Source organism: Meleagris gallopavo, chromosome 2 (genome assembly GCF_905368555.1).
Source record: "Meleagris gallopavo chromosome 2, MGAL_WU_HG_1.1, whole genome shotgun sequence".
Classification (NCBI taxonomy): domain Eukaryota; kingdom Metazoa; phylum Chordata; class Aves; order Galliformes; family Phasianidae; genus Meleagris; species Meleagris gallopavo.
In genome coordinates, this window is record NC_139405.1 from 101171078 (window position 1) to 101194690 (window position 23613).

Consider the following 23613-nt stretch of genomic DNA (forward strand, 5'->3'; position numbering starts at 1 on the left):
AAAATGGTTTGATTTCAACTTAGAAATCAGCTCCTGCTTTCCCATTTTATGCTTTCCTTTCCCCAGACTTGCACTCCTCTCAGCAGCACAGTCAGTCACAGTAAATATGGGACATCTGTAACTCTATGCTGGCCCCATCCATAAACCACTTCAGCTAGCTCTGCCACCTCAAGCCACCAGATGCATCCCTCAGCATGAAGAGCTATTTGAGCTGAATGCAGACATCCAGACATGATCTGAGGGCAGGTTATCAGACCTGCAAACATCATCTACCATAGCCTGAGCTCCATTCAGTTGTCAGACTTCTATCTGCATCTTACAATTAAGAATGCACCAGAAATAATAAACGTAGAAATTTCTCACCTATCTAGACAAAGCTAGCACTGGGAAGTTTGATACTTGAACACGATTGACATGAATTTTACAAAAGAAACATAGGTTTCACATTTCAGTTTCAAACCTGAGATTAAATAAACCAGTAAAAAAGTCAAAATGTTCAGGTGGAATTGTCAGTGAGGCAACTTCAGGTTGTCTCACATTGCTGAACCTCTTGATCCTAAGCAATCATATTGATTTACTCCAGCATCACTGCAGCTCAACCAAGCCTGGAGGCCTCCTGACATGAAACAGCTTTCAGGACAGGTTTTGATATTGGCTCCTTCCATCTTACAATGCTGCATATTAACAACATGCACTTACAATTGGCTATCATGTCTTTCTGATCACTGGCATATCAGGAGACCTTTAACAAGCAAACAAGAAACTCCTCCCCAGTCTCAGAAACCTGTACTTGCTTCCTGGAAATTCACTACTTCAGTAAAAGTACTTTTAAATTCAGAGATAATTAAGTCTGTCTTCAAGTACTTGATCTTTGAATAGGAGATTATATTAAAGATTAATTTCCTAATCCACTCATCTCAGCGTAAATATGTTCTAGACCTTCTCAAGAACTTCTCTCTTAAGTCTGCAAACAGCAAACTCTGCTACGCTCTGTACAGCCTTTATTTGTCAGTCAAATAAACATATTTATTTATTTATTATAAATATAAATAATTTACCTAAAAATATTCTTTTCCTTAATAACTTCTCTTTTCATAAGACTGTTTTGAGGAAATAAAAAAAACTCAACATCTTTAGCAAAAGTTATGCAGAAAAAAAAAAAAAAAAGAGGAGTGTAACAAACATCAGTGTGTACAATTTACAGTATAGTACCTTCTATCATCTCCATACCACTAGGAGGCTTACAGTGTCCAGCATGGCTCACAACCCAGACGGGATACTGCTGATTTAGTCCACAATATAACGCCTTTATAAAGGTCCTGTAATAACCTGCCAGCCCAGGGTTACCTGCCAAAAGAAACACACCAGCACAGTCAATATTAACCTTTCAAGAGCAAGCAATGTACTTCAAAGCAAACTAAACGACATTATATATGAACTTGTTAATTTCTCCAATACATTTCCAATTTCTGTTCTCCCAGCAGTAGGGACTATGCTATTGAACTATTTTAATTCCACTACCGTGGCACAAATGAGAAGCATATTACAGAAAATGCTGAAGGTCAAAACATAACATAGAAGCTAAAATTGAAGCTCTACAAAAGAGAAAATCTCCTTTTCTATTAAAGCTTAAGCAGCTTGCTCACGTATCTTGTCAAGTTACAGACATATGAAAATTGGGCAAATATAAAGAAACCTCCATCCACACAGATATCAAAATGTGTATTTCCTCCCTATTAATTTATTACTCTCTCAGAGTAATTCCACTGGTTTCTTGTTATTATTTAGATACGAAGGAAGCTCACCATCATAGACATGCTCAGTTGCATATCCTTCACTTGTATATCAACAAGCTTGGATATTATTGACAGCAAAAGGAAACACGAGCAGTACTGTGTAAGAAGGCATTCAATTTTTTAAGACAAAAGCATTGCAAAATAACACAAATGCATTCCTGCAAGAGTACAAAGGAAAAAAAAGACATTAAAATTGTGTAAAATCCTTTGTAAAAGTCTCATGGCAATAACAGCGACTGGCCCAGCATAAGCAGTGACGGGGAAAGGGAGGAGTCAGAGCTGTAGTCAAATTAGTACACGTAGAAATGGCGTATAGAAGTAATACTGGGTTTATTCCACTTCTTCCCTTCATATAGTGGGCATCTGACTTTGTCTTTTGCTCTTCAGGTAGCACAAAGTAAGTTCACTGACCTCCAAAGAGGCATTCCCTCAATGCTGGGTTTTCAAAGTAGCATTTACTGACTACAGAGAAGCAGCTCAGCAGGTACCCAGAGCCCACCAGAATAGACATGCTCAGAAGTTCACTCCAGCACTGAGACATGGGCAGAATATCAAAGTCTTTCACTATGTGTCATATATTACACAGCTTCATCCCTCACTTATGTGTAATAGACTGATCTCAGATGCTCAACAGATTTTTTTTTTTTTTTTTTTTACCTTAGAAAAACACCCAATCTTAAAACAGTGTTGTTTTTACTGAAGCACATGGATTTAGAGAGGGAAAAAAAAAAGTATCAGTTATTTTGTGCTTCTATCTTTTTTGCAAGCTTGAAATGAAAGGAGAATTAAAAAGAACAAGAAGAACCCAAGAACACACAACCAAATTTTTGCTGGTTTCCAAAACAGCAACAACCTAAAATTCCCATGGGATGCACAGACAAGGCCATACTTTTCAATCTTTCCTACACCCCTAATTTTATTAACCTATACAACATTAACCTCATTTTCTTTTCTCATTTTTATACCTCAAAATTATGTCAATTATGGGGCTTCAAAGACAATAAAATCAAATCTATACATCATTTGTGAAGCTCCTTGAAGGACAGAGGAAGCCTGCTGTTCAGCAAGGCTGACGATGAAGGTAGCAGCAATACAAAATAAAGTGCAGCACTACAAGAATATCTCAGTTCTGGAATATAATCACATCAATTTCAAAACCTGTCCTTCTTCCTTACATTTTTATGAGCACCAGTTTAAACTGTTCTGTTCTTTTATAATGCAGAACAAGGAAAGATAGGAAAACAGCAACAGCTGCCTTTCAAATTTCAGTGCTCTATACCATACTCAGGCAGGTGAACACAAAACATAAGGATTCTCATCACCGAATCATCAGCTGAAGTAGAAAGAATTAAGTGTGCCAGGGAGGTTCAGGTTGGATATTAGGAAACATTTCTTCTCTGAAAGAATGGTGATGCAGTGGCACAGGCAGCCCAGGAAGGTGGGGGAGTCACCATCGATGGAGGTGCTCAAGAACCACGGAGGTGTGGCACTGAGGGATGTGGTTGGTGGGCATGGTGGGGATGGGCTGATGGTTGGACAAGGTGATCTTAGAGGTCTTTTCCAACCTTAATGATTCTACGGTTCTATTCCAGGACAAACCACAGGGTGAAGCTTTGGATCAAACACGACACAGAGCTCACAGAGCTCTCTCGAAGCTCAGTGATACTTCTTTGGGGAAAATGAGATTTTTATCTTGTGATGAATGAAAGGTGCATGTCAGACAGGTAAAAGAAGATCCGTAAATGTAAAGGGAATCCCCTTCTCCCACTCTCCATACACATCTGCTCATGGTAAAAGACATTCTCAGGGCTCAGCTGTTAGATTTGCTATTGATGAAAATGTCTTGAAGAGGTGTGAATGAGAACCAAATTCATCATGCAGGCCCAGAGGTAATGCAGTACTTACTCATGCATTTTAAGGATTTCCCAGTATATCAAAACAAAACTATGTTCTTGCACTCAGCCCCTAAGTGTCAAAAAATGGAAACTGTAAGCAAATGTAATGTTAACCTTTATGATTTGAAGGTTATTCCAATTACTTGAATACCACATTAATTCTCAAACACCTCAGAGCACCTGAATCATCCATGCATGCAAGCAAGCCTCAAGTTGCAGTCACCTGAACCAAGAAGCAAATCTTAAGCAGTTACTCTGTGCTTAATTTTAAACTGCATTTACATTGCTTCATACAAAAAAATTAAACAATATACGTAAGCTGTGACCAGGTTAAAGACACAAAAGTGTAAGATATTGCAGCTTAGCTTAATTTGCAAAAAAACTTTTAAGCATTTTATGAGTACAATGTGTCACGGGGACAGTTTACTCAGCCAGTCAGAACACAGTGAGGCCACTTTATTTGGTGCACTCACAAAGTTCAGTAACAAGGAACTCCTTTCCTTTGCTGTTCTCCCCAGTAACACAACTCAGTTCATCCATCTATCCTATTACAACTCCAAGTCTTCCAATTTTTAACTTGAAGATGAAAGTCGCTTGCTTTTTTGATGCGTTCCATGTTCTTGTTAGTGCTTTTTCCAATAAATTAACATTTTAAACATCAATGGATTCCTTCTTATAAAGACAGATAGCAGTGAAGAGACAGCAACTTCTATAACTAAGTATCTAACCCAGTGTATCACTAATAATCACTTTCATCCTGATTTCACGTTATTTCCTCTAAAAGGTGACATAAGGACAAACTTGGCCTGTCCCTAAAAAAAAATACCATTACTGGAGATGCTGCACTTGCAAGAAGGAAGTTACCCAGATTCAGGAAGTTCAAACCTAGGTACATATACCACCAATGTAATTCTATCTACCTACTTAATTCTGAATGCAAAACAACATTTATACAAAGTTTATCTTAAAAGTCAAAGATTATAACTAATCCTCACAAACAATAACAGGTTTTGTGCTTTACAAATTGTTGAGAATTCTGAATTCTTCCACAATATTAAAATATTAATGTAAAATATAAACTTTAATTACCATTACTGGTATTGGACAACCATGTGCGAAAGCAATCCCCAAACTTGCTGAGGAACGTGCAATGCATTTCACAACTGTGAAATACTTCAGGTTATAAAGATGCACACCAAATCACACAAGAAAAGCCTTCTATCCGACAAGGGGCAGCTCAGGCATGTACAGAGTTCATTTAAATGAAGCAGAGACTGAAAGAAAAAATGAAAAGTAATTCTTAGCTGCCCTGGAAGGGATATCTAAACTGAAAAGTATTTATTTAATCAGCCTACAGAAAATGCTAAAGAAGGTGGGGAGCAAAGAAAATTTCTGTGCAGCTAAATCACCCCAAAGCACTAAGGGGTTTCCTGCACCTTGTTCTGAACGGAACTTCTGGGCACTGCCCTGTCCTGCAGGACGTCCCTTGGAGCATTCAGCTGTCTCCAAAACTGTACCATCTGCAACAGCAGTAGCTGGCACTGGGCTGCAGAGCTCCATGCGCTTCTCAAGCAGTTGTCTTCTGTTTCCTTTGGGACCTCAGCAGGACCATAAAGAATAGAAGCAGCTACATGAATAGAAGGGAAACACACAGCAGTGGGCTTACAGAGAACTTTGAGGAACTGGAAAACACGCCAGTAATTACCATGAGTTTAATTTTAGAAATAATCCACAGTTTCAGAATTAAGTATGTATACCACAGTATAATCTCTCACAACAAAGGCAACTGCAGGCTTTTTTTTGTTTGTTTGTTTTTAAATGAGCAGCCATAAATCACATTTGAAATCCAGGGGCGCACAGCAGGACCACACAAAAGTCATTTTTGTGGCAGTGGTTCCAAATGCTTCCTCGCAGAGCTGCCAAAGCTCCCAGCTCCAGCCAGAAGGACTGACATGACAAGTTCTTCACTCAAAGAAATTTAATCCGTTTTTGGCATCTGACCAGTCACCATAGAAGAAGACGCAACTCCCCTATGTTAGTGAATGGAAAGCAGCCCATGCAGATGTTGGGAGAATTTAAAAGGAACATGTGAAAAAAAAAATGAAATACAATGATGTTCTCACACTTGGGAAAAAACTGCAAAAACTGACACTGCAGTTGACAGTCAGGCCTTAAAAGGAAACACACATTTCCACGCCATGCAGGGTCAAGGAGTTTCAACTAAACCTGTCAATAACTACTGAAGGATCATCACAACCTCCCATCAGTTAAACTTCCACCTGCTTGGGGGACGGGGTCTGAGATTCTTAGCCCTGTGTTCTGCTTATAGACTATGTACTAGGGGAGCAGCATCAGCCAAGGAGCAAACAATTACAAGGATGTGTTTCTGCAGAAACACATGTGAAAGCTCCATTTGATCCCCTCTAACTGTGGAATCATGAATTTGGCTGGGAAGCACCCTAATATAATGGCGAGAGGTGTGAAAACAGGGAATCTCCCAAGGATTCAGCCAGGTGCCACTAACTGCTTATTACAGAGGTTTCTCGGGAATATTTCACATTTTCTCTCTATAAATATACGTGAAAATATTTAAGATTTTAGCCTGATGCAGCTGTAAAACTTACATATGAATTTTTATAATACACACTCTTTATATGCACTTCATAGAGCAAATACATTTGCCTGCTATTCTCAAACACTGTTCCACCTTCAGGGCAAACACGGGTTTCATGTACTTCTGAAGAGATCCTATGGACATCCTGATAAAACCTGAACTAAACAAACAATGTTGCTTTTGCCCAAGTGAAAATAGTGCCCTGAGCCTGTGAATAAGAATTCCCAGCTAGAAACTGTGATGAGAAAACACATGCCTGTTCCTTCAAATGAATGACTGAAAACATTTATCCACACAGATAAGACATCAAGTCTGGAATGGATTGGAAGCCCGGTGAATTTGATCTGTGATAAGGTGATATTGCAGGGGTGTAACACAGTTATCAAGTCCACAGACTTATTTAAATATTTACCTTTAATATCTCAATCAGGTAGACACATGCAGAAAAATAAATATACATATGAATGATTCTTTTCACACACCTGTAAAGAAATGGTTCTTGGAAGCATTTGATATATAAAACAGAAAAAAAATGGAGCCCACAACGGAAGAGTGAACTTTTCACTACAATTTTAAAAGCAATAGCCAGGACTTCCTGGAGGGCACAATTAATTTCTGCATACAGATTAGACATTAACCTTTTTAATTAGTTCTCCTGGTACACAGCAGAACATACACAGCCTCTTGTGCACTCACTTAAGCAGATGAAGACACTTTACTACTTTAGACATGTAGAGGTGGTTGACTTCATCTGTACTGCAACCCTTCCTGCAGGCTTTACCTCGGGTCTCAAATTCCCAGTGGGACTCGTTCAGTTGAGTTCAGTGACTGAAGCACACTCGGACCAACAGAAAACTATCTTCTTCCAAAGGAAACAGAGGAGAACAAAGGACGTAGCAAAAGAGGAACATGAGACTTGGTGTCACATGGGTTCACAACAATGTCAATGAAACATCTGAATAGCAATGTAATGCTGATGAGACAAATTCAGCCGGAAAAAGACAAAGACAAAAATAAACAATTCAAAAACAAGATCACCACAAATTGTTTTGTTTGGATAAATAACTCCGCAGATTCTATCAATTTTGAATAATGTACAAGAAGGAAGTAAATTCAGAAGGCAGCAGAAACTACATTTTCCAAGAGGTGGCCAGCAGGGACAGGGAGGTGATTGTCCACCTCTACTCTGCTCTTGTGAGGCCCCATCTGGAGTACTGTGTCCAGGTCTGGATCCCCCAGTACAAGAAAGACAGAGAGCTGTTGGAGAGGGTCCAGAGGAGAGCCACAAATATAATCAGGGGACTGGAGCACCTCCCCTATGAAGATAGGCTGAGGGAGCTGGGCTTGTTCAGCCTGGAGAAAAGAAGGCTGCGGGGTGACCTCATTGCAGCCTTTCAGTACCTAAAGGGAGCCTACAGAGGGGAGGGGAATCAACTCTTTGAAAGGGTAGATAACTGCAGGACAAGGGGATATGGTTTTAAGTTGAGGGAAGGAAGATTTAGGTTGGATATCGGGGGAAGTTCTTTACTATGAGAGTGGTAAGGTGCTGGAAGAGGCTGCCTAGAGAGGTTGTGGATGCCCCGTCCCTAGATGTACTCAAGGCCAGGTTGGATGGGGTCATGGGCAGCCTGGTCTGGTATTAAACGCAGAGGTTGGTGGCCCTGCATGTGGCAGGGAGTAGAAGCTTCATGATCCTTGAGGTCCCTTCCAACCCTGGCCATTCTATGATTTTGTGAAATCTGTATCAGATATTTGTCTATTCTGTACTGTTGCTCAGAGTACAAAACAGTATAAATTTGTGGGCTTCAAGGACTTCATTTTTTCTTAAGATAGATGAAACAGTCTATAAACAAGCGAAAATTGGCTATGTCAGCATGAAGACAGTTAATACGGGAGTCTGGAGTTGTGTTGCTGTAGTTTCTGTGGAAAGAAAAGATTTATTTTTGCAATTCAGGGATGTCAACAGAATGCAACATTTAAGAGAACAGTAAGGTTACTTTTGTTAACAGTCTCCTGAAGCAGAAAAAGGCTAAGCAACAATCTATTCTGCATGCAATAAATCAAGAAGAAAACCTAAGAGTGAAGCCATGCAGTTAAGGACGTTTGTACCGGCTCTGAGTAGATGTTCCGTGAAGACTTTAATTGAAACACTTCCAACACCTTCCTTCTCCATCAGCACAACTCACCATGTACAAGCAGAGATTTTAGCCATTTCCAACCCACTGCGAAGAGCTTCTGTTTCATAAGACTTTAATAACAGATATAAAGGATCTAAAACTTGAAAGTGGAAAGGCATTACCATAAGTACATATTATTACATCTATTTATTCTTATTGAAGTTTTCAGATCCATCATGAATAACCAAGAGTTGCTTTCAAAGATGGATCTCAGGACAATAATCAAAATCCTCCATCACACGCATAACAGGAAAACAACAGACCAGCAGCAATGATTTACTGAATTTTTGGTTCTATTGTCCTCATAATCTAGCTACTGAATGTAATGGGGGACATTATTTTGAGTAATGCTGCAGCAATTGATAAAAACTACTATCAGGACAGAAATAAGGCCTTGCGTTATCTACAGTTTGAATGGAGAAACCTATTTTTCCTGATTTCCAAAGAGAACACTACATCAAAATGTTTTAGCATCAGTGGAAATCCTACCAGCTCAGGCACTTCTAGCAGTAGCTACTAGGAAGGAGATGTACATTACACACATTTTATATGCATTACTAGCACATGATTCACATAGAAAAACTGGATTTACATCATAGGTAGGCCTTTCAGCAGGTAGTTTTTTCTTCCTTTCTGCCTCAGACATCACATGAAGAGAAACAGATTCTTCTTTAAATGGTCAAATCAAGCAAAATACCATAGAACACAATATTTCCATAACTCAGGCCAAGTTGAGCTTCTGCACGTTGCAGGGGAGGGATTATTTCCTTTCTTGATTATGCTTTGTGGCCAGAGAGGCAGGAAGAACCATGCTGAAAACGCCTCATTAACAGGGAGAGGACATGGAGAGAAGACTTCAGATTGAGAAATTTCAGTCAGTCACTTCAGTAAGTCACATCTGCCACCCAGATTTAGTAGAGGGAATTACTGTCAAGCACAGTTGGATCTTCAACCATCCTGTCATTACTCAGCCTCCTTAAACTTAACAAGCCTAAATGTGCCAAACCCCTGTCAGAGGTACTTGTGGAGCACTGGGAAATTCAACAAAAGTGGCTTATTTCGAGCGTAGATCTGACATACAGGCTCCTCTTTGCATGAGGAAGTTTTTATTTTTAATGATATTTTTTTCTTTTCTAAAGACAATGGAAGCTTGTGGGCTGACCCAGTAAACAATGCAAAACTGTCAGCATATTTTAAAATACTACTCACAAACAAGTAGTCCATAAGCAGCTAAGTAATGGAGCGCAGCATCCTAAGAATTGAATTTTCTAATATCTAATACAGGACAGAAGACTTCTTTCCTTCGGGGAGTACTCTACTGGTCTGTACATCTTCCATCCAAATTATTATTCTTTTTGTATCTTTGAGGTCCCTATCACTCACAAAGATTTGGGGAAAGTCAGCTCATAAGTTCAAAGTTTTACATACAAATTATTTTTACCCCCAAGTAGTAATTTTCACAAGAAGTCTAACTATTTAGCATAGTGAAATACTCAAAGAAATTTGGATTTCAATCCAGACAGCACATCTCATTGACAAATCTGCAAGAACTTGACCCAGAAAGATTTTGTTAGTCCCAGTCAGAGAACAGAAATAACAGACTGTCGTGGTTTAACCCAGCAGGCAGCTCAGCAGCCATTGGCTCATTCACCAGTGAGGTGGGGGAGAGAAAGGGAAAAAAAGATAAAAGTCATTGGTCGAGATAAAGGCAGTCTAATAGGATAGAAAAGGAAGGCAAAATGATAATCATCATTGTAAAAGAATATGCAAAGCAGGTGATGCACAGTGTAATTGCTGACCAATGCCCAAACAGCCTCTGAGCAGTTGGTTCTCTCCAGCCAACTCCTCAAGTTGATTACTGGGTCAGCACGACACCATACGGCACAGAACATTATTTTGGACAGTTTCAGTAAGCTGTCCCGATCCTGTCCCCCCACACTCCTTGTGCACACTCATCTCTTCAGCCTCTCATGCTGCCCTGCCAGAGAAATGCCCTTGGATTTGTGCAACCATTGCTCAGCAACAATTAAAACATCAATGTGTTATCAACATTATTCTCATCCGAAATCCGAAACACAGCACCATACCATATACTAGGAAGAAAATTGACTATCCCAGCCAAAACCAGAATGCAGACAAAATGTATGCATGGAAGTTAAAGTGCTACTAACCACTAAGAACTCTACCACTTAATATTAAAAGTTAACAGCACCTTTCATGCATGGTCATGTACGGTGCTGAGCAAGTACATGGTCAATTGAAAGTAAGATCGAACCCATAACTGAGCCATGAACATTCCTGCTACTGATGGAGAGGTATCTAGAAAAGTTGAAAGAAGAGATTTTTGTAATCAGAAGGTGTTTTTTTTCTGGTCGCTGATTTTGCTCCTTTTCAACAATAAACACAGAAAATGACAGTATACAAAATGGAAGTCCTATGGAAGTATGCAAATAAAAAATGTTCTGCTGTATTGATGTCCCACTGAAATAGAAAGCTGTGCTTTTACTTCCTTATCCCAGAAACACTGAATTGTAGGCGCTAGAATGGACCTCTGGAAATCACTGAGTCCAACTCCCCCTTTCAAAACAGGGTGCCTACAGCAGGTCCATAGGAAAGCATCCAGACAAGTTTGGAGTATCTCCAGAAAATTAGACTCCACAGACTCTCTGGGCAGCCTTCTCCAGTGCTCTGTCACCATCACAGTAACGATGCTTTTCCTCACATCTGTATGGAACTTTTGATGTTCCAGTTTGCACCTTATGATTAGAAGACCTGCAGTCAAGGGGAAAAGCACATTAACTTGTCCCATGTCAAGTCTTCTATCTAGATTGTTACCCTACACAGACTTTGAACTCTAGAGTGCAAGCTGTTTCATTATTGCTTTTGTACTGCAAATACCAGCTACTGGAGAGTGAGAAACTGAGAAACTCCTTCACCTCTGACAATTTTTTCTTCAGGCAAAAGAAAGAAATTCAAACTAAAGTAACATACAAATTCTCCATGTCAAAAAACTGAAAACTCAGGGTCAAATATAAAGAGCTGGCAGCTTCATCTGGAGCTGCAGAATAAACAAAAGCAGAAGCCACAAGGAAGGGGCACTGCATTCCCAGCGAATCACTACCACCTGGTGTGACCAGTGGGGTACCAGCTCCTTCCAGAAAAGCCTCAGGATGCAGCGTGTGAAACCACAAGCGCTGTGTGTGCTGAGGACTGACACCATAATTTAACATCAGAAAGTTCTGCAACATGTTCGATTGAAGGAACTCCCTCCCACCTTCTTCCTACCATTCCCACCCCCCTGCCACAGCTCACCAGCCTGACTTACACTGGCAGAGCTCTGCGGGGCCATGCTGTGAACCCAAACAGGGAACTGCTCCAGCTCCAAAAAAGACCCTACAAGTAACTGTATGTATTTATTTAATTCACAGCACGACCTCTCAAACTATTGTTTTGGCATAACCAATGGGTGGAGTAGCACAGTGCGGTGGGAACAGGAATACCTTATCCCACTATTGTTGACAAACATTTGGATTGTGCAATTATGGCCTTACAAAGTATTTTAAGTGCTCCAAGCAGTAAAAGCTGTTGGATTTCTTGGTTGGTTTCAATATACACCCTATGGTTTTTAACTTCTATACTGCTTCAGGCTCAGGAACATTTGCTTTACTCTTGTAGAGCTCTAAGTCCTAAGGCAAGAGCTCAGTGGATACTCAGGCTTGCCTTCCAGTGCCCAAATCCATATGGAAGTTCATTTACATCCCAACTTCTAATACAGAAAGGAAGCATAGAAACTTACCAGGAGGGCTTTGCTTACCTGACATTGATCATGAAAGGTCATTACACAGACAGATGGAATACAGGAAAAGAGTTTTAGGAATACCAGCTGGCTTTCCAGAGCCAGTCTGAGGAGCAGCACAGCAGTCAAGTAACACACTCAGAGCACCATGTGGCTGCCTCAAGCCCTCTGCTATAGTCATTATAACAGCATAGAGTTCATCTTCTCTCCACAGACAGGGCAATGAACTCACTGCAGTTCCCTCCTGGTTAACTCACTGTCAGAAACGCTAGGCATGCTGTTCTGCAGGTAATGCTCTGCTCAGGTACAATAATCTTCAGGACAAAGTTTAATTTCACATACTGTCAATACCAGAGAATGGATCAATGCTGCTGCTCAGCTACTATGTAAAAAAGCCTTATTTTCTTATGAAGATATATAAATAAAGGCAGTATCTGTACATACAGCAAAGAGATCCTGCTCAAGCTTTTAGATATAAACATCTACCCTCAGGACAGAATTCTAGATGCAAAATTAAGATGTTTGGGAAGTTGACCACCTTCATTTTTGTGCCCCCAAATTCCCCTTTCCTTTCCATTTCATTCCTTCAGCTGAGATCTGTCAACAGCAGCACTGCTCTGCCTGGAAAAGTGAGGGGAAGATAGGCTCAGGTAAGAATGCATGCAATTCCTTGTATTTGAAACTAGCAGAGGTAAGTGAAGATTAAGGACAAAGCATAGTGTTAGCAGGATGGAAAATATACATCCACACAGTAAACAGCAGGTGAAGATACGCACACAAAGAAAACAAGCTGTTAGTCTCAGCTTAAGATAATCAAAACTCAGTTACCCTACAAGCAGAAATCACGCGCAGCTATTTTCAATATTAACAGGAGTGAAGCTACACTATGACTTCCATCCAAAATTTCTCACTGCATCTAGAAGTATTACTTAATTCAAACAATTAACATCCAAAACAAAATGATTCCTTTTTTTTCAACATAACAAAGAGTTGAAGTATTTAATTGTGTTATTTTCTTTAATGTCCTTTGGGTATTTAGTGCTGAACAAACAGAACATGATATATGTCCTAGCCCAAGGATTTCATGAAACAGAAAGAGTGGAGCTGCCCAGAGTTAAACATTCTAAGAGAGGAAGCATTTGTTGTCTCACTCTATCCAGTTGTGCTTTTATTGTTAATTTATTGTTAGCTGATTGTTACTGAACGCTAACTTAGGGACTCTGGTGATAGATTAGATAAATTTTCCAAATGGGAACAAAGTTTTGTTTGGTACAAATTTGTGAGGACAGTTGAAGCATCTATTGAAAAGCAACCCAGTGGCAAGGCTGGGAACAAAAGCCCCAGCATTCCAGTCCTTACGTTCGTTGCTCTAACTGGGTCTCCTTTATTTCACTCTCCATAACACAAGTTAAAGGCATTTTTATGACCCTCAACAACGAACAGAACCAATTAATCACTGCCACATGAATGGCCTCATAAAAGTATTTTTTCTTGTGTGTGATGCACAAGCAGAGGAGAAACAGTGCCTACATACGTATTCAGACAATAGTGTGAAGCCTGACAGCATATGACACTGCTGACTATCACAGCAAAAAAGCTTTCAAAAATGCTATATTTTTTCTAATCTTTAAAACAGCTCCCTCTTCTGGCATACCTCTTCCAACAAACCTCATTTGAGAGTTAAGGCACCTGCTATGCAGTATGGCTGTGAAGGCAAGAAGTGGGCAGCTTAAATTACAGTTCTTGCATGAGTGACTAATTCTAATTAAGTATTTATCTATGATTATCCATATGTTTATGTCTGCTACCATTTATACTCCTAAAAATATAACAGATAAATCAACTGAGATCCAAACCCAGACTGGGACAAGAAGCTTGGATGATCAGCCCTTGAGCTGCATTCACAGGACCACTGAGGTTGGCAGGGATCTCTTGAGACCACCTGGTTCATCCTCCCATTTACACACTGTTAGCTAAATCAGTTGCCCAGCACTTTGCCCAATTGGGTTTTGACCATCTCCACAGCATCAGAGCAACCCCATCCATCAGAAGGTAGAAACAGTCCTGACGGTGCCCATTCCCAGCTCCCAGGCACACAAAAAATCCTAGGAAATAATGTTTCTTATCATGGACATTCATGTTTGATCATCTTGATTAGATGTGTAATATTAGGCTAATCCCCTTTAAGAACCAGGTCAGACAGACTCAAACTGAATCTTAAAAAAAAAAAAAAAAAAAAAAAAAAAAACAAAAATCCAATCTTACTCTCACAGCCAGCTTGTTAGTGCCAAAACCACAGAGGAAAAAGGTGAGGCTGGGCAGACATGTCTACTGTTGATGTCTTGGTAGTATTCAATCCTAAATAAATACATAAATAAATCTCACTGCTTAATGCAGATAGAACAGCTACTTGATTTTGTTGTATTGCTGGAGCTTCTTCAGTGACTGCGTATGCAGCACCAGAACAGGTGCCAGAACCTAGAAGTGCCCTGAGCCAAGAGGTAAAGAGTCATCTTCCCTCTTGATCTGTTTGTTTTTTTTCATTGCCAGTAGCATTCCCCTTCCCTCCAGTTGTATTTTCAAGACAAATTGTGACCACTACTGTGCCCTGGGTATACTGACTGCTGACTTAAGAAGTACTTGCTGTCTGAGAGGATGGAAGAACTTTCCTAGACTGTGATCTCTACTCCAAAATCTGATTTCACTTCACTAACAGTTCTTTCTTTTCACTGGTTTCATCACACATTAAGTACTAAGGATTCTGAATTACATTCTGCCCAAGGTTGTCAGAAGCTGCATACCATGCATCCAAATCAGCTGCTGCTGGGAGTCCTTACTACATTTCAGGCAGTTCTTGCTGAGAAATGGTTACAACACCAACAAATCCATTTAAATCCATGGATTTTGTTTAAATTAAAGTATACCCTAAGATCCAACTGAACTGGAGTAAACACATCTTACATGGTTTGTAGAGTCATGAAATAATTTTCATTGATGAGCAAAGCTGTGGTCTCGGTGGTAGCAGTAGCTCCTTCTGTAGACCTCTGAAAAACTATTCATTGCAGTGATTGCTCAGCAAAGGGAACAATTAACAACCCTACAAAAGCTGTTTTACTGGTAGCAAAAGAACCCAAACCAATCAACCAAAGTAAGAAAAAGTAAAAACCCTCCACAAAATACAACAGAATAAAGCCTCAGAGCAATACAATAAGTTCTAATGCAAATTACCATTACACAGTGCTATTTAATAAACTTTTCTTAGCAAATGTTGAAAGATGATTTTTAAATACTAAATGAGGAGAGGTGAAGACAAAGTCAGATAAAGTACTGAAAGCTTTTCAGAGTCCTTGCAGCACAGTCAAAAATAGAACTTCAAAGACTGTAAGAGGAAGCTTCACTTCAAGGCAGAACCCGTTAGAGACTTGTCATAATCCACAAAGATTGTTTGTACTATTTTCACTACTGAAAAATAGTTAAGTAGTCTTCAAGTGACAATGGTGATGGGGAAGTCAGTCATGCAGTTACTCCAAAGAGAAGATCAAAATCCAACCATCTGTTATGCAGAAAAACAAAAACAATGCTTGACTTGGAGGATTAGATCAGAAGATCAAATCCTTATACTGTTAAGTAAGCATCTGTTTAAAGCCTCTGTTTAAAGCCTGTAAGGACTTAAACACCACGAAGTCATTGCTTGTGTTGGTAAAACAATGATGATCCAATAACCCAGCAGCAATGAGATTGCAAGCAAGTAGATCGAGAAACTTGGCAAGCAGAGGGAATAGCCTGCGTGTGTGCCAAATAAATTCTGAGGTTTTTGTATATTAATGAATGAAATTTACGTAGTATTCTTTATCAGAAGAAAACAAATGTTATTTACATTATGCATTATCAACCATAAAGCAAGTTTTTTTGAGTACAGGTCTGCAAATAACAAAGTTGCCTAGATTACATCATCATTTTTATGACCATTGCTGTCTGGAAAGAAGGTATTACAATGCACTCCAGCAATGAAATGCAAGAACAACTTTGTGAAGACAGGTCTAACAGCACAGTGGTTTTAAAATGTGTACTGTATTTATTTGCAAAATTCAATGTTTTATAAATACACAGACATAAATAGACACTTAAAACAGTAAGAAAAATATTCCATTACACTCTGTGGATCCTGGTTTCCAACGAACCCAAGCAACATTAAATATTGCTGTAGTAGATTTTATACCTCATTGCTAATTTTACACTAAACAAACACTGCAAAAGGAAAAAACAGACCTTTATGACACAAGAGGAAAAAAAGTAATTCCTGTCTTTCCCATAACGCCTACATTTCCAGAAAACCAGGGACCTGATCCTTCAACTGTATACATTTAATTTTACTCTCGTGGGCAAATTTAATTATTTTAATAGAAAAAAAAAATCATATTAAGAACAGTAAACAAGTACAATGTATTCTGGACTGAGGACAAGAGAACAAGTTGGACATTTTGCACAGTAATTACTTCAAAAAATACATTTTACTTACACAAGGAAACAGGTTACAAAACAACAAAGTGTACATTAAACATTTCAACGTGTCAGTCATTTAAGTATACACAGACCACTGTATATAAAAGCTCTGCTCTGTTGTGGCATGAGACTGAACTCCACTGACCATCGTGCGTTTTAACTGCTTCAAGCACAGTTAAATTCAATCCAGTGGGAAATTTTCCATTGATTTCAGAGTATGAAAATGTTGTGGAATCGGCTCCCCTGAGTTTTTTCAAGAAAGAAGTCAGGGCAGAAAGGAATCCTCCACATCACAGAGAAATCCAACTACCAAGAATAAGCACATAAGAGTTACTCGCAAGCATCTTGTGATAAGATTCTGTCAGAAGTTGAGGATTTCATCATTCTTCTCTTCCTCTCCCTCCAAGTCCTGCTTTGATATGGGAATCATATGCATGGGTTTCATTTAAAATGGAAAAGCATTTACCAGATCAGCTGAACACGCAGAGCAATGCACCACATACAGTAGGACCAAGCATGCTCAACCACTGCTGGCTGCATGCAATTTGCTTTTTGAGTGAGAATTGTCCTTGGTTGGGTGTTTCTTTCACTGACCCATATCAGTTGTCCCTTTCTGTCCTTCATTGTTTCATTTCATAAGGAATCTGAATCAGGGATACTTGCCCTTCAAGTGTGAAAATTGTGGATTCCTAAAGGGTTCTGCATTTCATACTCCAAAAATGAGGAGAATGCTATCTACTCCTAACTGTTAGGTATATGAATATGCTGCCAGATGGCCCAAGTGTCCAGATCTCCCCTTGAGCTGTGCTTTTTGTGTAGGCAGATAAATGTCCTTGAAGGCCAAAAATAAAGTATGTAACAGAACAGAAAAAAAAAAAAAACAGCAAAAAAAAAAACAAAAAAAAAACTACCACCAAACATCTGATCTATGAGAAGCAAAATGGCACTATGTGATGTTAGCTCCTAGCCAGCCCCATGGCACTTGCAGCAGGGAACTTGGGTGACTGGACTGACTGCCAAATTTGGGTGTCCAAAATGAAGATAACATCACTGTAGTTTTGCCCTCAGTACAATGCCAAGGTAAAAGGGAATTTTTGTTTGTTCTTCCAATGAGGAGCTGTGGCATTGTAACCATAAGTGTCTTAGCAATCATCTCATGGCAATACATGTAAAAACAGAGTAAAAACCAAGTCATTCAAGACAAATATGCCTTAAAATAGCCATTTCTCTTGACCCAGTTTCTGAATTAAATATCAACCAAAATAGTATATTACTAGATGAACTGCACATTTACAGATGAGGTACATCAGATATGATATGGCTTCTTCCCTAAAGAGAGCCAGTAAATAACACACTACTTTTACAGGACAGCAAAGATACAAAGAGAGGGGGAAAAAGAACAAGACACCATTCTATTCAGAAGAATTGAAAACCTAGTATTTACATTTTACTAGAAAATAAAGGTAAAGAAGAGGGCAACATTGTTCCCCTTGATTCTGTGCAACAATATAAGGTTTTCCTTAAAACTTTCCCATAATGTATCACTGGCAGTCCTATTCTGCTTTTCTGATCAGGAAGAGGAATCAAACAAACATACAAGAGTCTGCCCTAGAACTCCTACAGTATCCTAGGGAATGACAGAAGTAGGACCTTTAACAAACTGCAGCTAGGGAAACAGCAGGAAAACGAAGACACAGAAGTTTAACAGCACTGTCTCATTATAGAGTCATAGAATCACAAGGTTGGAAAGGACCTACAAGATCATCTAAGTCCAACCGTCCTCCCATTACCATTGCTACCACAAGCTACTAAACCACATCTCATAGCTCCTCATCCAGATGCCCCTTGAACACTGCCAGGGATGGCGACTCCACCACCTCCCTGGGCAGCCGTTCCAGTGCCTGATCACTCTCTGAGAGAAAAAGTCCTTCCTTAAGTCTAAACTAAACCTTTTCTGGTACAACTTGTGGCCATTGCTTTGGGTCCTGTTTGTTGCCTGGGAGAAGAAGCCAAACTCCTCCTCATCACAACCTCCCTTCAGGAAGTAGAGTGCAGTGAGGTCTCCTCTGAGCCTCCTCCTCTCCACTCTTCACCATTAGTTAAAGAAGTACCATTCAAAACAATATTGGTATCTTGGCCATAATGTTCAACACAGAATCTCTTTTGTATTAACAAACAAGTTAGAAGTCAATGGAAATGTTCTGCTTACTTTGATGGCTTTTTGAGTTTTTCGCCCTCATTGATGTTCAGGAACATCAAGATAATCTCTGGAAACAGAAACAAACTCTTCCCTGACTCATCATATTCCAAAATGAACTGCAGGTGGCAGGTACGGATATGGGAGTGAAGAACAGACAATCATAAGCCATTAATATAAATTTCCCTTTAAAAATTCAGTAAAGAAAGTACGCAGTTAAAATGGAAAGCTTTAGGCATTTCAGATGTTGTAGCAGCGCTGTCAAAAATCAGTTTTTAAACGCATCTCACAGTATTTGGAGGGGTTTGTTTGGTTTGGTTTCTTAATGCCAGCTCCTGGATGTAGAAATGTCTTCTTTTTAGAAGAGAAGCTTTTAGCTCTTCAGTGAGGCATTACCCCAGCAACACCCAGACACAATAAATTAATCAGAAACAAAATACAGTCTGTTCAGTAGCAAAAGGAGGGCAATAGGAAACCTGGAGGAAAGTTTAAGGGAAGTGACTGGTGTAGCAATATAAATCAAAGCAGAAATAAGTGAAAAACAGACAGGATTTCCAAGAACTGGTAGCAAGGGCTGAGCAGCATCTTGAAAAAACACACAATCATGATTAAAGAGCGAATTAAAATCATTGTGTGATTCTTAAACATTTAAAGACTTGCCTTTCAAAACATAATATTCGTTAAATGATTATTCTTGGAATTGTTTTTAGCACTTCTACATACACACATCCTTGAGTTCCTGAATATCAATATTTGCTACTCAAACACAACTTCGGTGTCAGCTTAAGATGCAAAGACTGAAGTGGTTACCTAAAAAATATTGTTATTATCCGAAGATAAGTATTTACTGAAAATCTAGCAAAATAAGCTTTATAATGGAAAAAAAAAAAAGCCTTAGTTGCTTTTTGCTTATTTTACAATTGTTAGAAAAGAGGAGCACCATAAACGAAACAGTATACACAACACTGCCACTCATCTTTAAGGTTCTGCTTGTGAAGAGTTCTTTGTCTTTCTTCTTTCCCATCTGTGCTAGCAAAAAGGATCCCCTTCTCTTAACAGGACATAACACATGGCATTTCACAGCAACTGAGGCCAAGGGAGTAGGAGGAAAAGCTGAGGAGCTAGGCACTCTAATGGCTGGCTAGGCTACCAGAAGACTCCTTCATCATCAATTATTTCTAATCTAGCCCCTTTGCAGCTTCGTAGCACTTGTTGCTGCATTATTTTTTAATTGTTCTCTCAGTGAAAGAACTCCCAGTGTTACCAACAGTTCTGAAATTAGAGCAAAAACATACACGAGCTGCTCGCAAGTTTGCAGATCGCTACAGAAGTGCATTGAATATTCTTGTGATGTTTATCTCTGATCATCTACCTAGTTAATATGAAATGCTACATACCCATAGAAGTATATTGCAGGAAGGAAGACTCATGTAGCCTTGCTACCCCATTTTCTTGTAAACAAGTTTTCTATGATAAACATAGAATCTATAAGGTCTGCATGTCCTGGTGCACTTCAAGCAAAATAACTTGAAGACAAACCAAGGCCAGAACCTGAGGGAAAAGGAAACTTATCTGTTCATTTAAGGCCTTCCAGAAATGCCTTAACTGTAAGAAATCAACAGTCAAAAAGCATTAACTCACACTTCATAGAATCACAGAATGGCCAGGGTTGAAGGGACCTCAAGGATCATGAACCTCCAACCCCCCTGCCACAGGCAGGGCCACCAACCTCCACATTTAATACCAGACCAGCCTGCTCAGGGCCCCATCCAACCTGGCCTTGAACACCTCCAAGGATGGGGCATCCACAACCTTTCTGGGCAGCCTGTTCCAGCACCTCTCCACTCTCTCTGTAAAGAACTTCCCCCTGACATCCAACCTAAATCTTCCCTCCTTCAACTTAAAACCATTTCCCTTTGTCCTGCCATTATCTACCCTTTCAGAGAGTTGGCTCCCCTCCTGTTTGTAGGCTCCCTTTAGGTACTGAAAGACTACAATGAGGTCACACTGCAGCCTTCTCTTCTCCAGGCTGAACAAGCCCAGTTCCCTCAGCCTGTCTTCATAACTTAAACCTCTGGAAAACTGTTTCATATATTTGGATCCAAACAGACGACCGTTATAAGAAAAAAAAGTTACTCTGCATAGCATCTGGCTTAAAAAGCTGTTCCCATAAAGCAGCAGTGATGAACTCATTGGAGTCTTACTTCTTCTTTTCAGTTGCAGAAAGAGTTTAAACTTCATCGTGATTGTGTGAAAAGTTATGCTCCTAGTAAACTCCAGGAGGCAAAGACATAAAATCATTGTGTCTGAAGAAAGTAACAAAATATTCTGTGGTGCTTCCAAAACCTTGTAAAGACTGAAAAATGGGATCCGGTCACCATCTCACCATGAAGCAAAGAGCAGCCTACACATTGGCCAATGAACTGCAGAGTACATTCAAACAACAGCTTGCACAAGGCTGACATCGCAACACCACTTTCACATACAATAAATAAATAGAGTGCAATTAAAATATATGCTGCTGCAACAACCACCACAGTATAAATGAGACATTCCACTTACTCAGTTTTATCTTAAACAGAAGTACAGGTAACTTCTTGTTGAGATTACAGATAACAGTACTAATTCAAATCCAAAAAAGAAATTTCACCATTGCAATACCACTGATTTTTAGCCACTTGTGTGCCAGATTTATCCCGGAACATTTTTGATACTGAAATTGAGTGTGCCTATTCCAATTCATCACATTTCCAAACTTAAAATGAACAAAAAGACACTTACCAGGAATAATCATGAACAAGAGCCTGGGTAGATTTTTACTTTCATCATTTGAGAGGTCTTTCCAGGGCCCACACTTTAAAACATGGGTAGCAGCTCCACAACAGTAGATAAATTCTTCGTGTAATGGGACTGGCTCTTCTGACACTGATCTCATGTTTGCTGTTAGACAGAACAAGACACTGTTATAACAAATTGGCAAATACTTCCATAGCTGGCTCTTTGCTATCATAACTTCCCGTATTCCCGTAGAATAACTGGGAAAAAAACAAGAAACTATGCTCCTGAACTGTATATAATGAGGAAATGGTCTAGTCTACCTTAGAGGCAAATAATTTTAGAATTCTTATTCACACAATCCAGTGAAAAGATTCATCTGAAACATATTTGAAGAAAAAAAAATAAAAAAGAATCTTGAATGCTTTTTCATAACCCTCATCATGAAATTAATAAAGTACCACCACCTTCAAAGTTGTTTAAAAAATTATTTCCAAGTTCAGCAGCCACTATTTAGTGTGTAATTTATACTGAAGCAATCCATCAGCACATGGAATGAGGATAAAGAATCTGAACAACATGATCAAATAAGATGCAACAATAAATAGCATTACACAAAAATAGCTTTATTCTAACAACATAATCTTCAAATTTGTCCATTCAATTCATTTTGCTTAGTGAAAAAAAGCCATTCACTGCTGAATATAGGGATACAAATTCTATTTCTTATCAGTTTGTAAAGTCTTAGGCACATAAACTGAACTGAATGCTCTAGGAAATGTTAAAATGTTTACTGGACTACCATACTGAAACATCACGTTCTCAGAGACACTCAAAGCATGGATATCTGTACTGTTGGTGTTTCATATCAGCTGTGAGGAAAAGGAAATCTAAAGCCAAAAGCCTCCAGTGTCCTGGTGGGATGGAAGGCAGTACATTCAGGCAGGACAAGGGGAAATGGTTTTAAGTTGAAGGAGGGAAGGTTTAGGTTGGATGTCAGGGGGAAGTTCTTTACTATGAGAGTGGAGAGGCGCTGGAACAGCTGCCCAGAGAGGTTGTGGATGCCCCGGTCCTGGAGGTGTTCAAGGCCAGGTTGGATGGGGCCCTGAGCAGCCTGGTCTGGTATTAAATGTGGAGGTTGGTGGCCCTGCCTGTGGCAGGGGGGTTGGAGGTTCATGATCCTTCAGGTCCCTTCCAACCTGGGCCACTCTGTGATTCAGAAAGTCACTGTAAATTGCTTTGTGCTACAGATCTCAAATCTGAATGAAGCCATAAGTAATGACGCTCAGTTACATAAAACATAATACAAACGTACTGGTAGAAACATTTCTTTACTTTCCAAGTTTTTATCAGTTTTACAAGATTTAAGTAAAACAACTGAAATAACAGGCAATGCAGACAAGATGCACAGTGCCTTAATTAACATGCAGTACCTTGAAAATAAAACAGAATAGTACAAACAGAGAATGTTTCTGGAAGGATGGAAGAAGCATTGTTTAGTACTTTCTGTTACAGCACATAATTCTCTGGATGAAGTCTCCCCTCCTCCCTACCTACTTCACCCCAGAAGAGTTCTGTTACTGCCAGAGATTTCATTTTTAATACTTCACTGCTCACCGTATTACCATCTCTAGCTTACAGTGACTGGAACATAAATAATTGAATATTTTCAAACTATAATAAGAAATACTTTGCAGTGCACTATTCCTGCTTTTTATCTCTTCATCACGAAAAACTGAAAGACATGACAGAGAAACCCAGCTACATCGACAACCAGAGTAAAACTTATAGCTCGTCATCCCTTGTCTAAAGTCTTTACAACCCAAGGAGCCTCACCCAGAAAAAGCAGGCTTTGTACAA

General features: G+C 39.4%; 1 protein-coding gene across 2 annotated transcripts in view; it reads right to left on the reverse strand.

Annotated features, from left to right (window-relative positions):
• LDAH (lipid droplet associated hydrolase) overlaps positions 1 to 23613 on the reverse strand; it is a 109104-nt gene that overhangs the window by 74755 nt on the left and 10736 nt on the right. The window contains exons 2-3 of one of the 2 annotated variants that reach the window (XM_085218099.1): positions 21760 to 21918; positions 1213 to 1347 (exon numbers count right to left, since the gene is read on the reverse strand). In XM_085218099.1, coding sequence (XP_085074225.1) covers positions 1213 to 1347; positions 21760 to 21918 — 294 coding nt within the window. The remainder of the gene's footprint in view (positions 1 to 1212; positions 1348 to 21759; positions 21919 to 23613) is intronic. The other variant, XM_085218100.1, reaches the window with a different exon arrangement.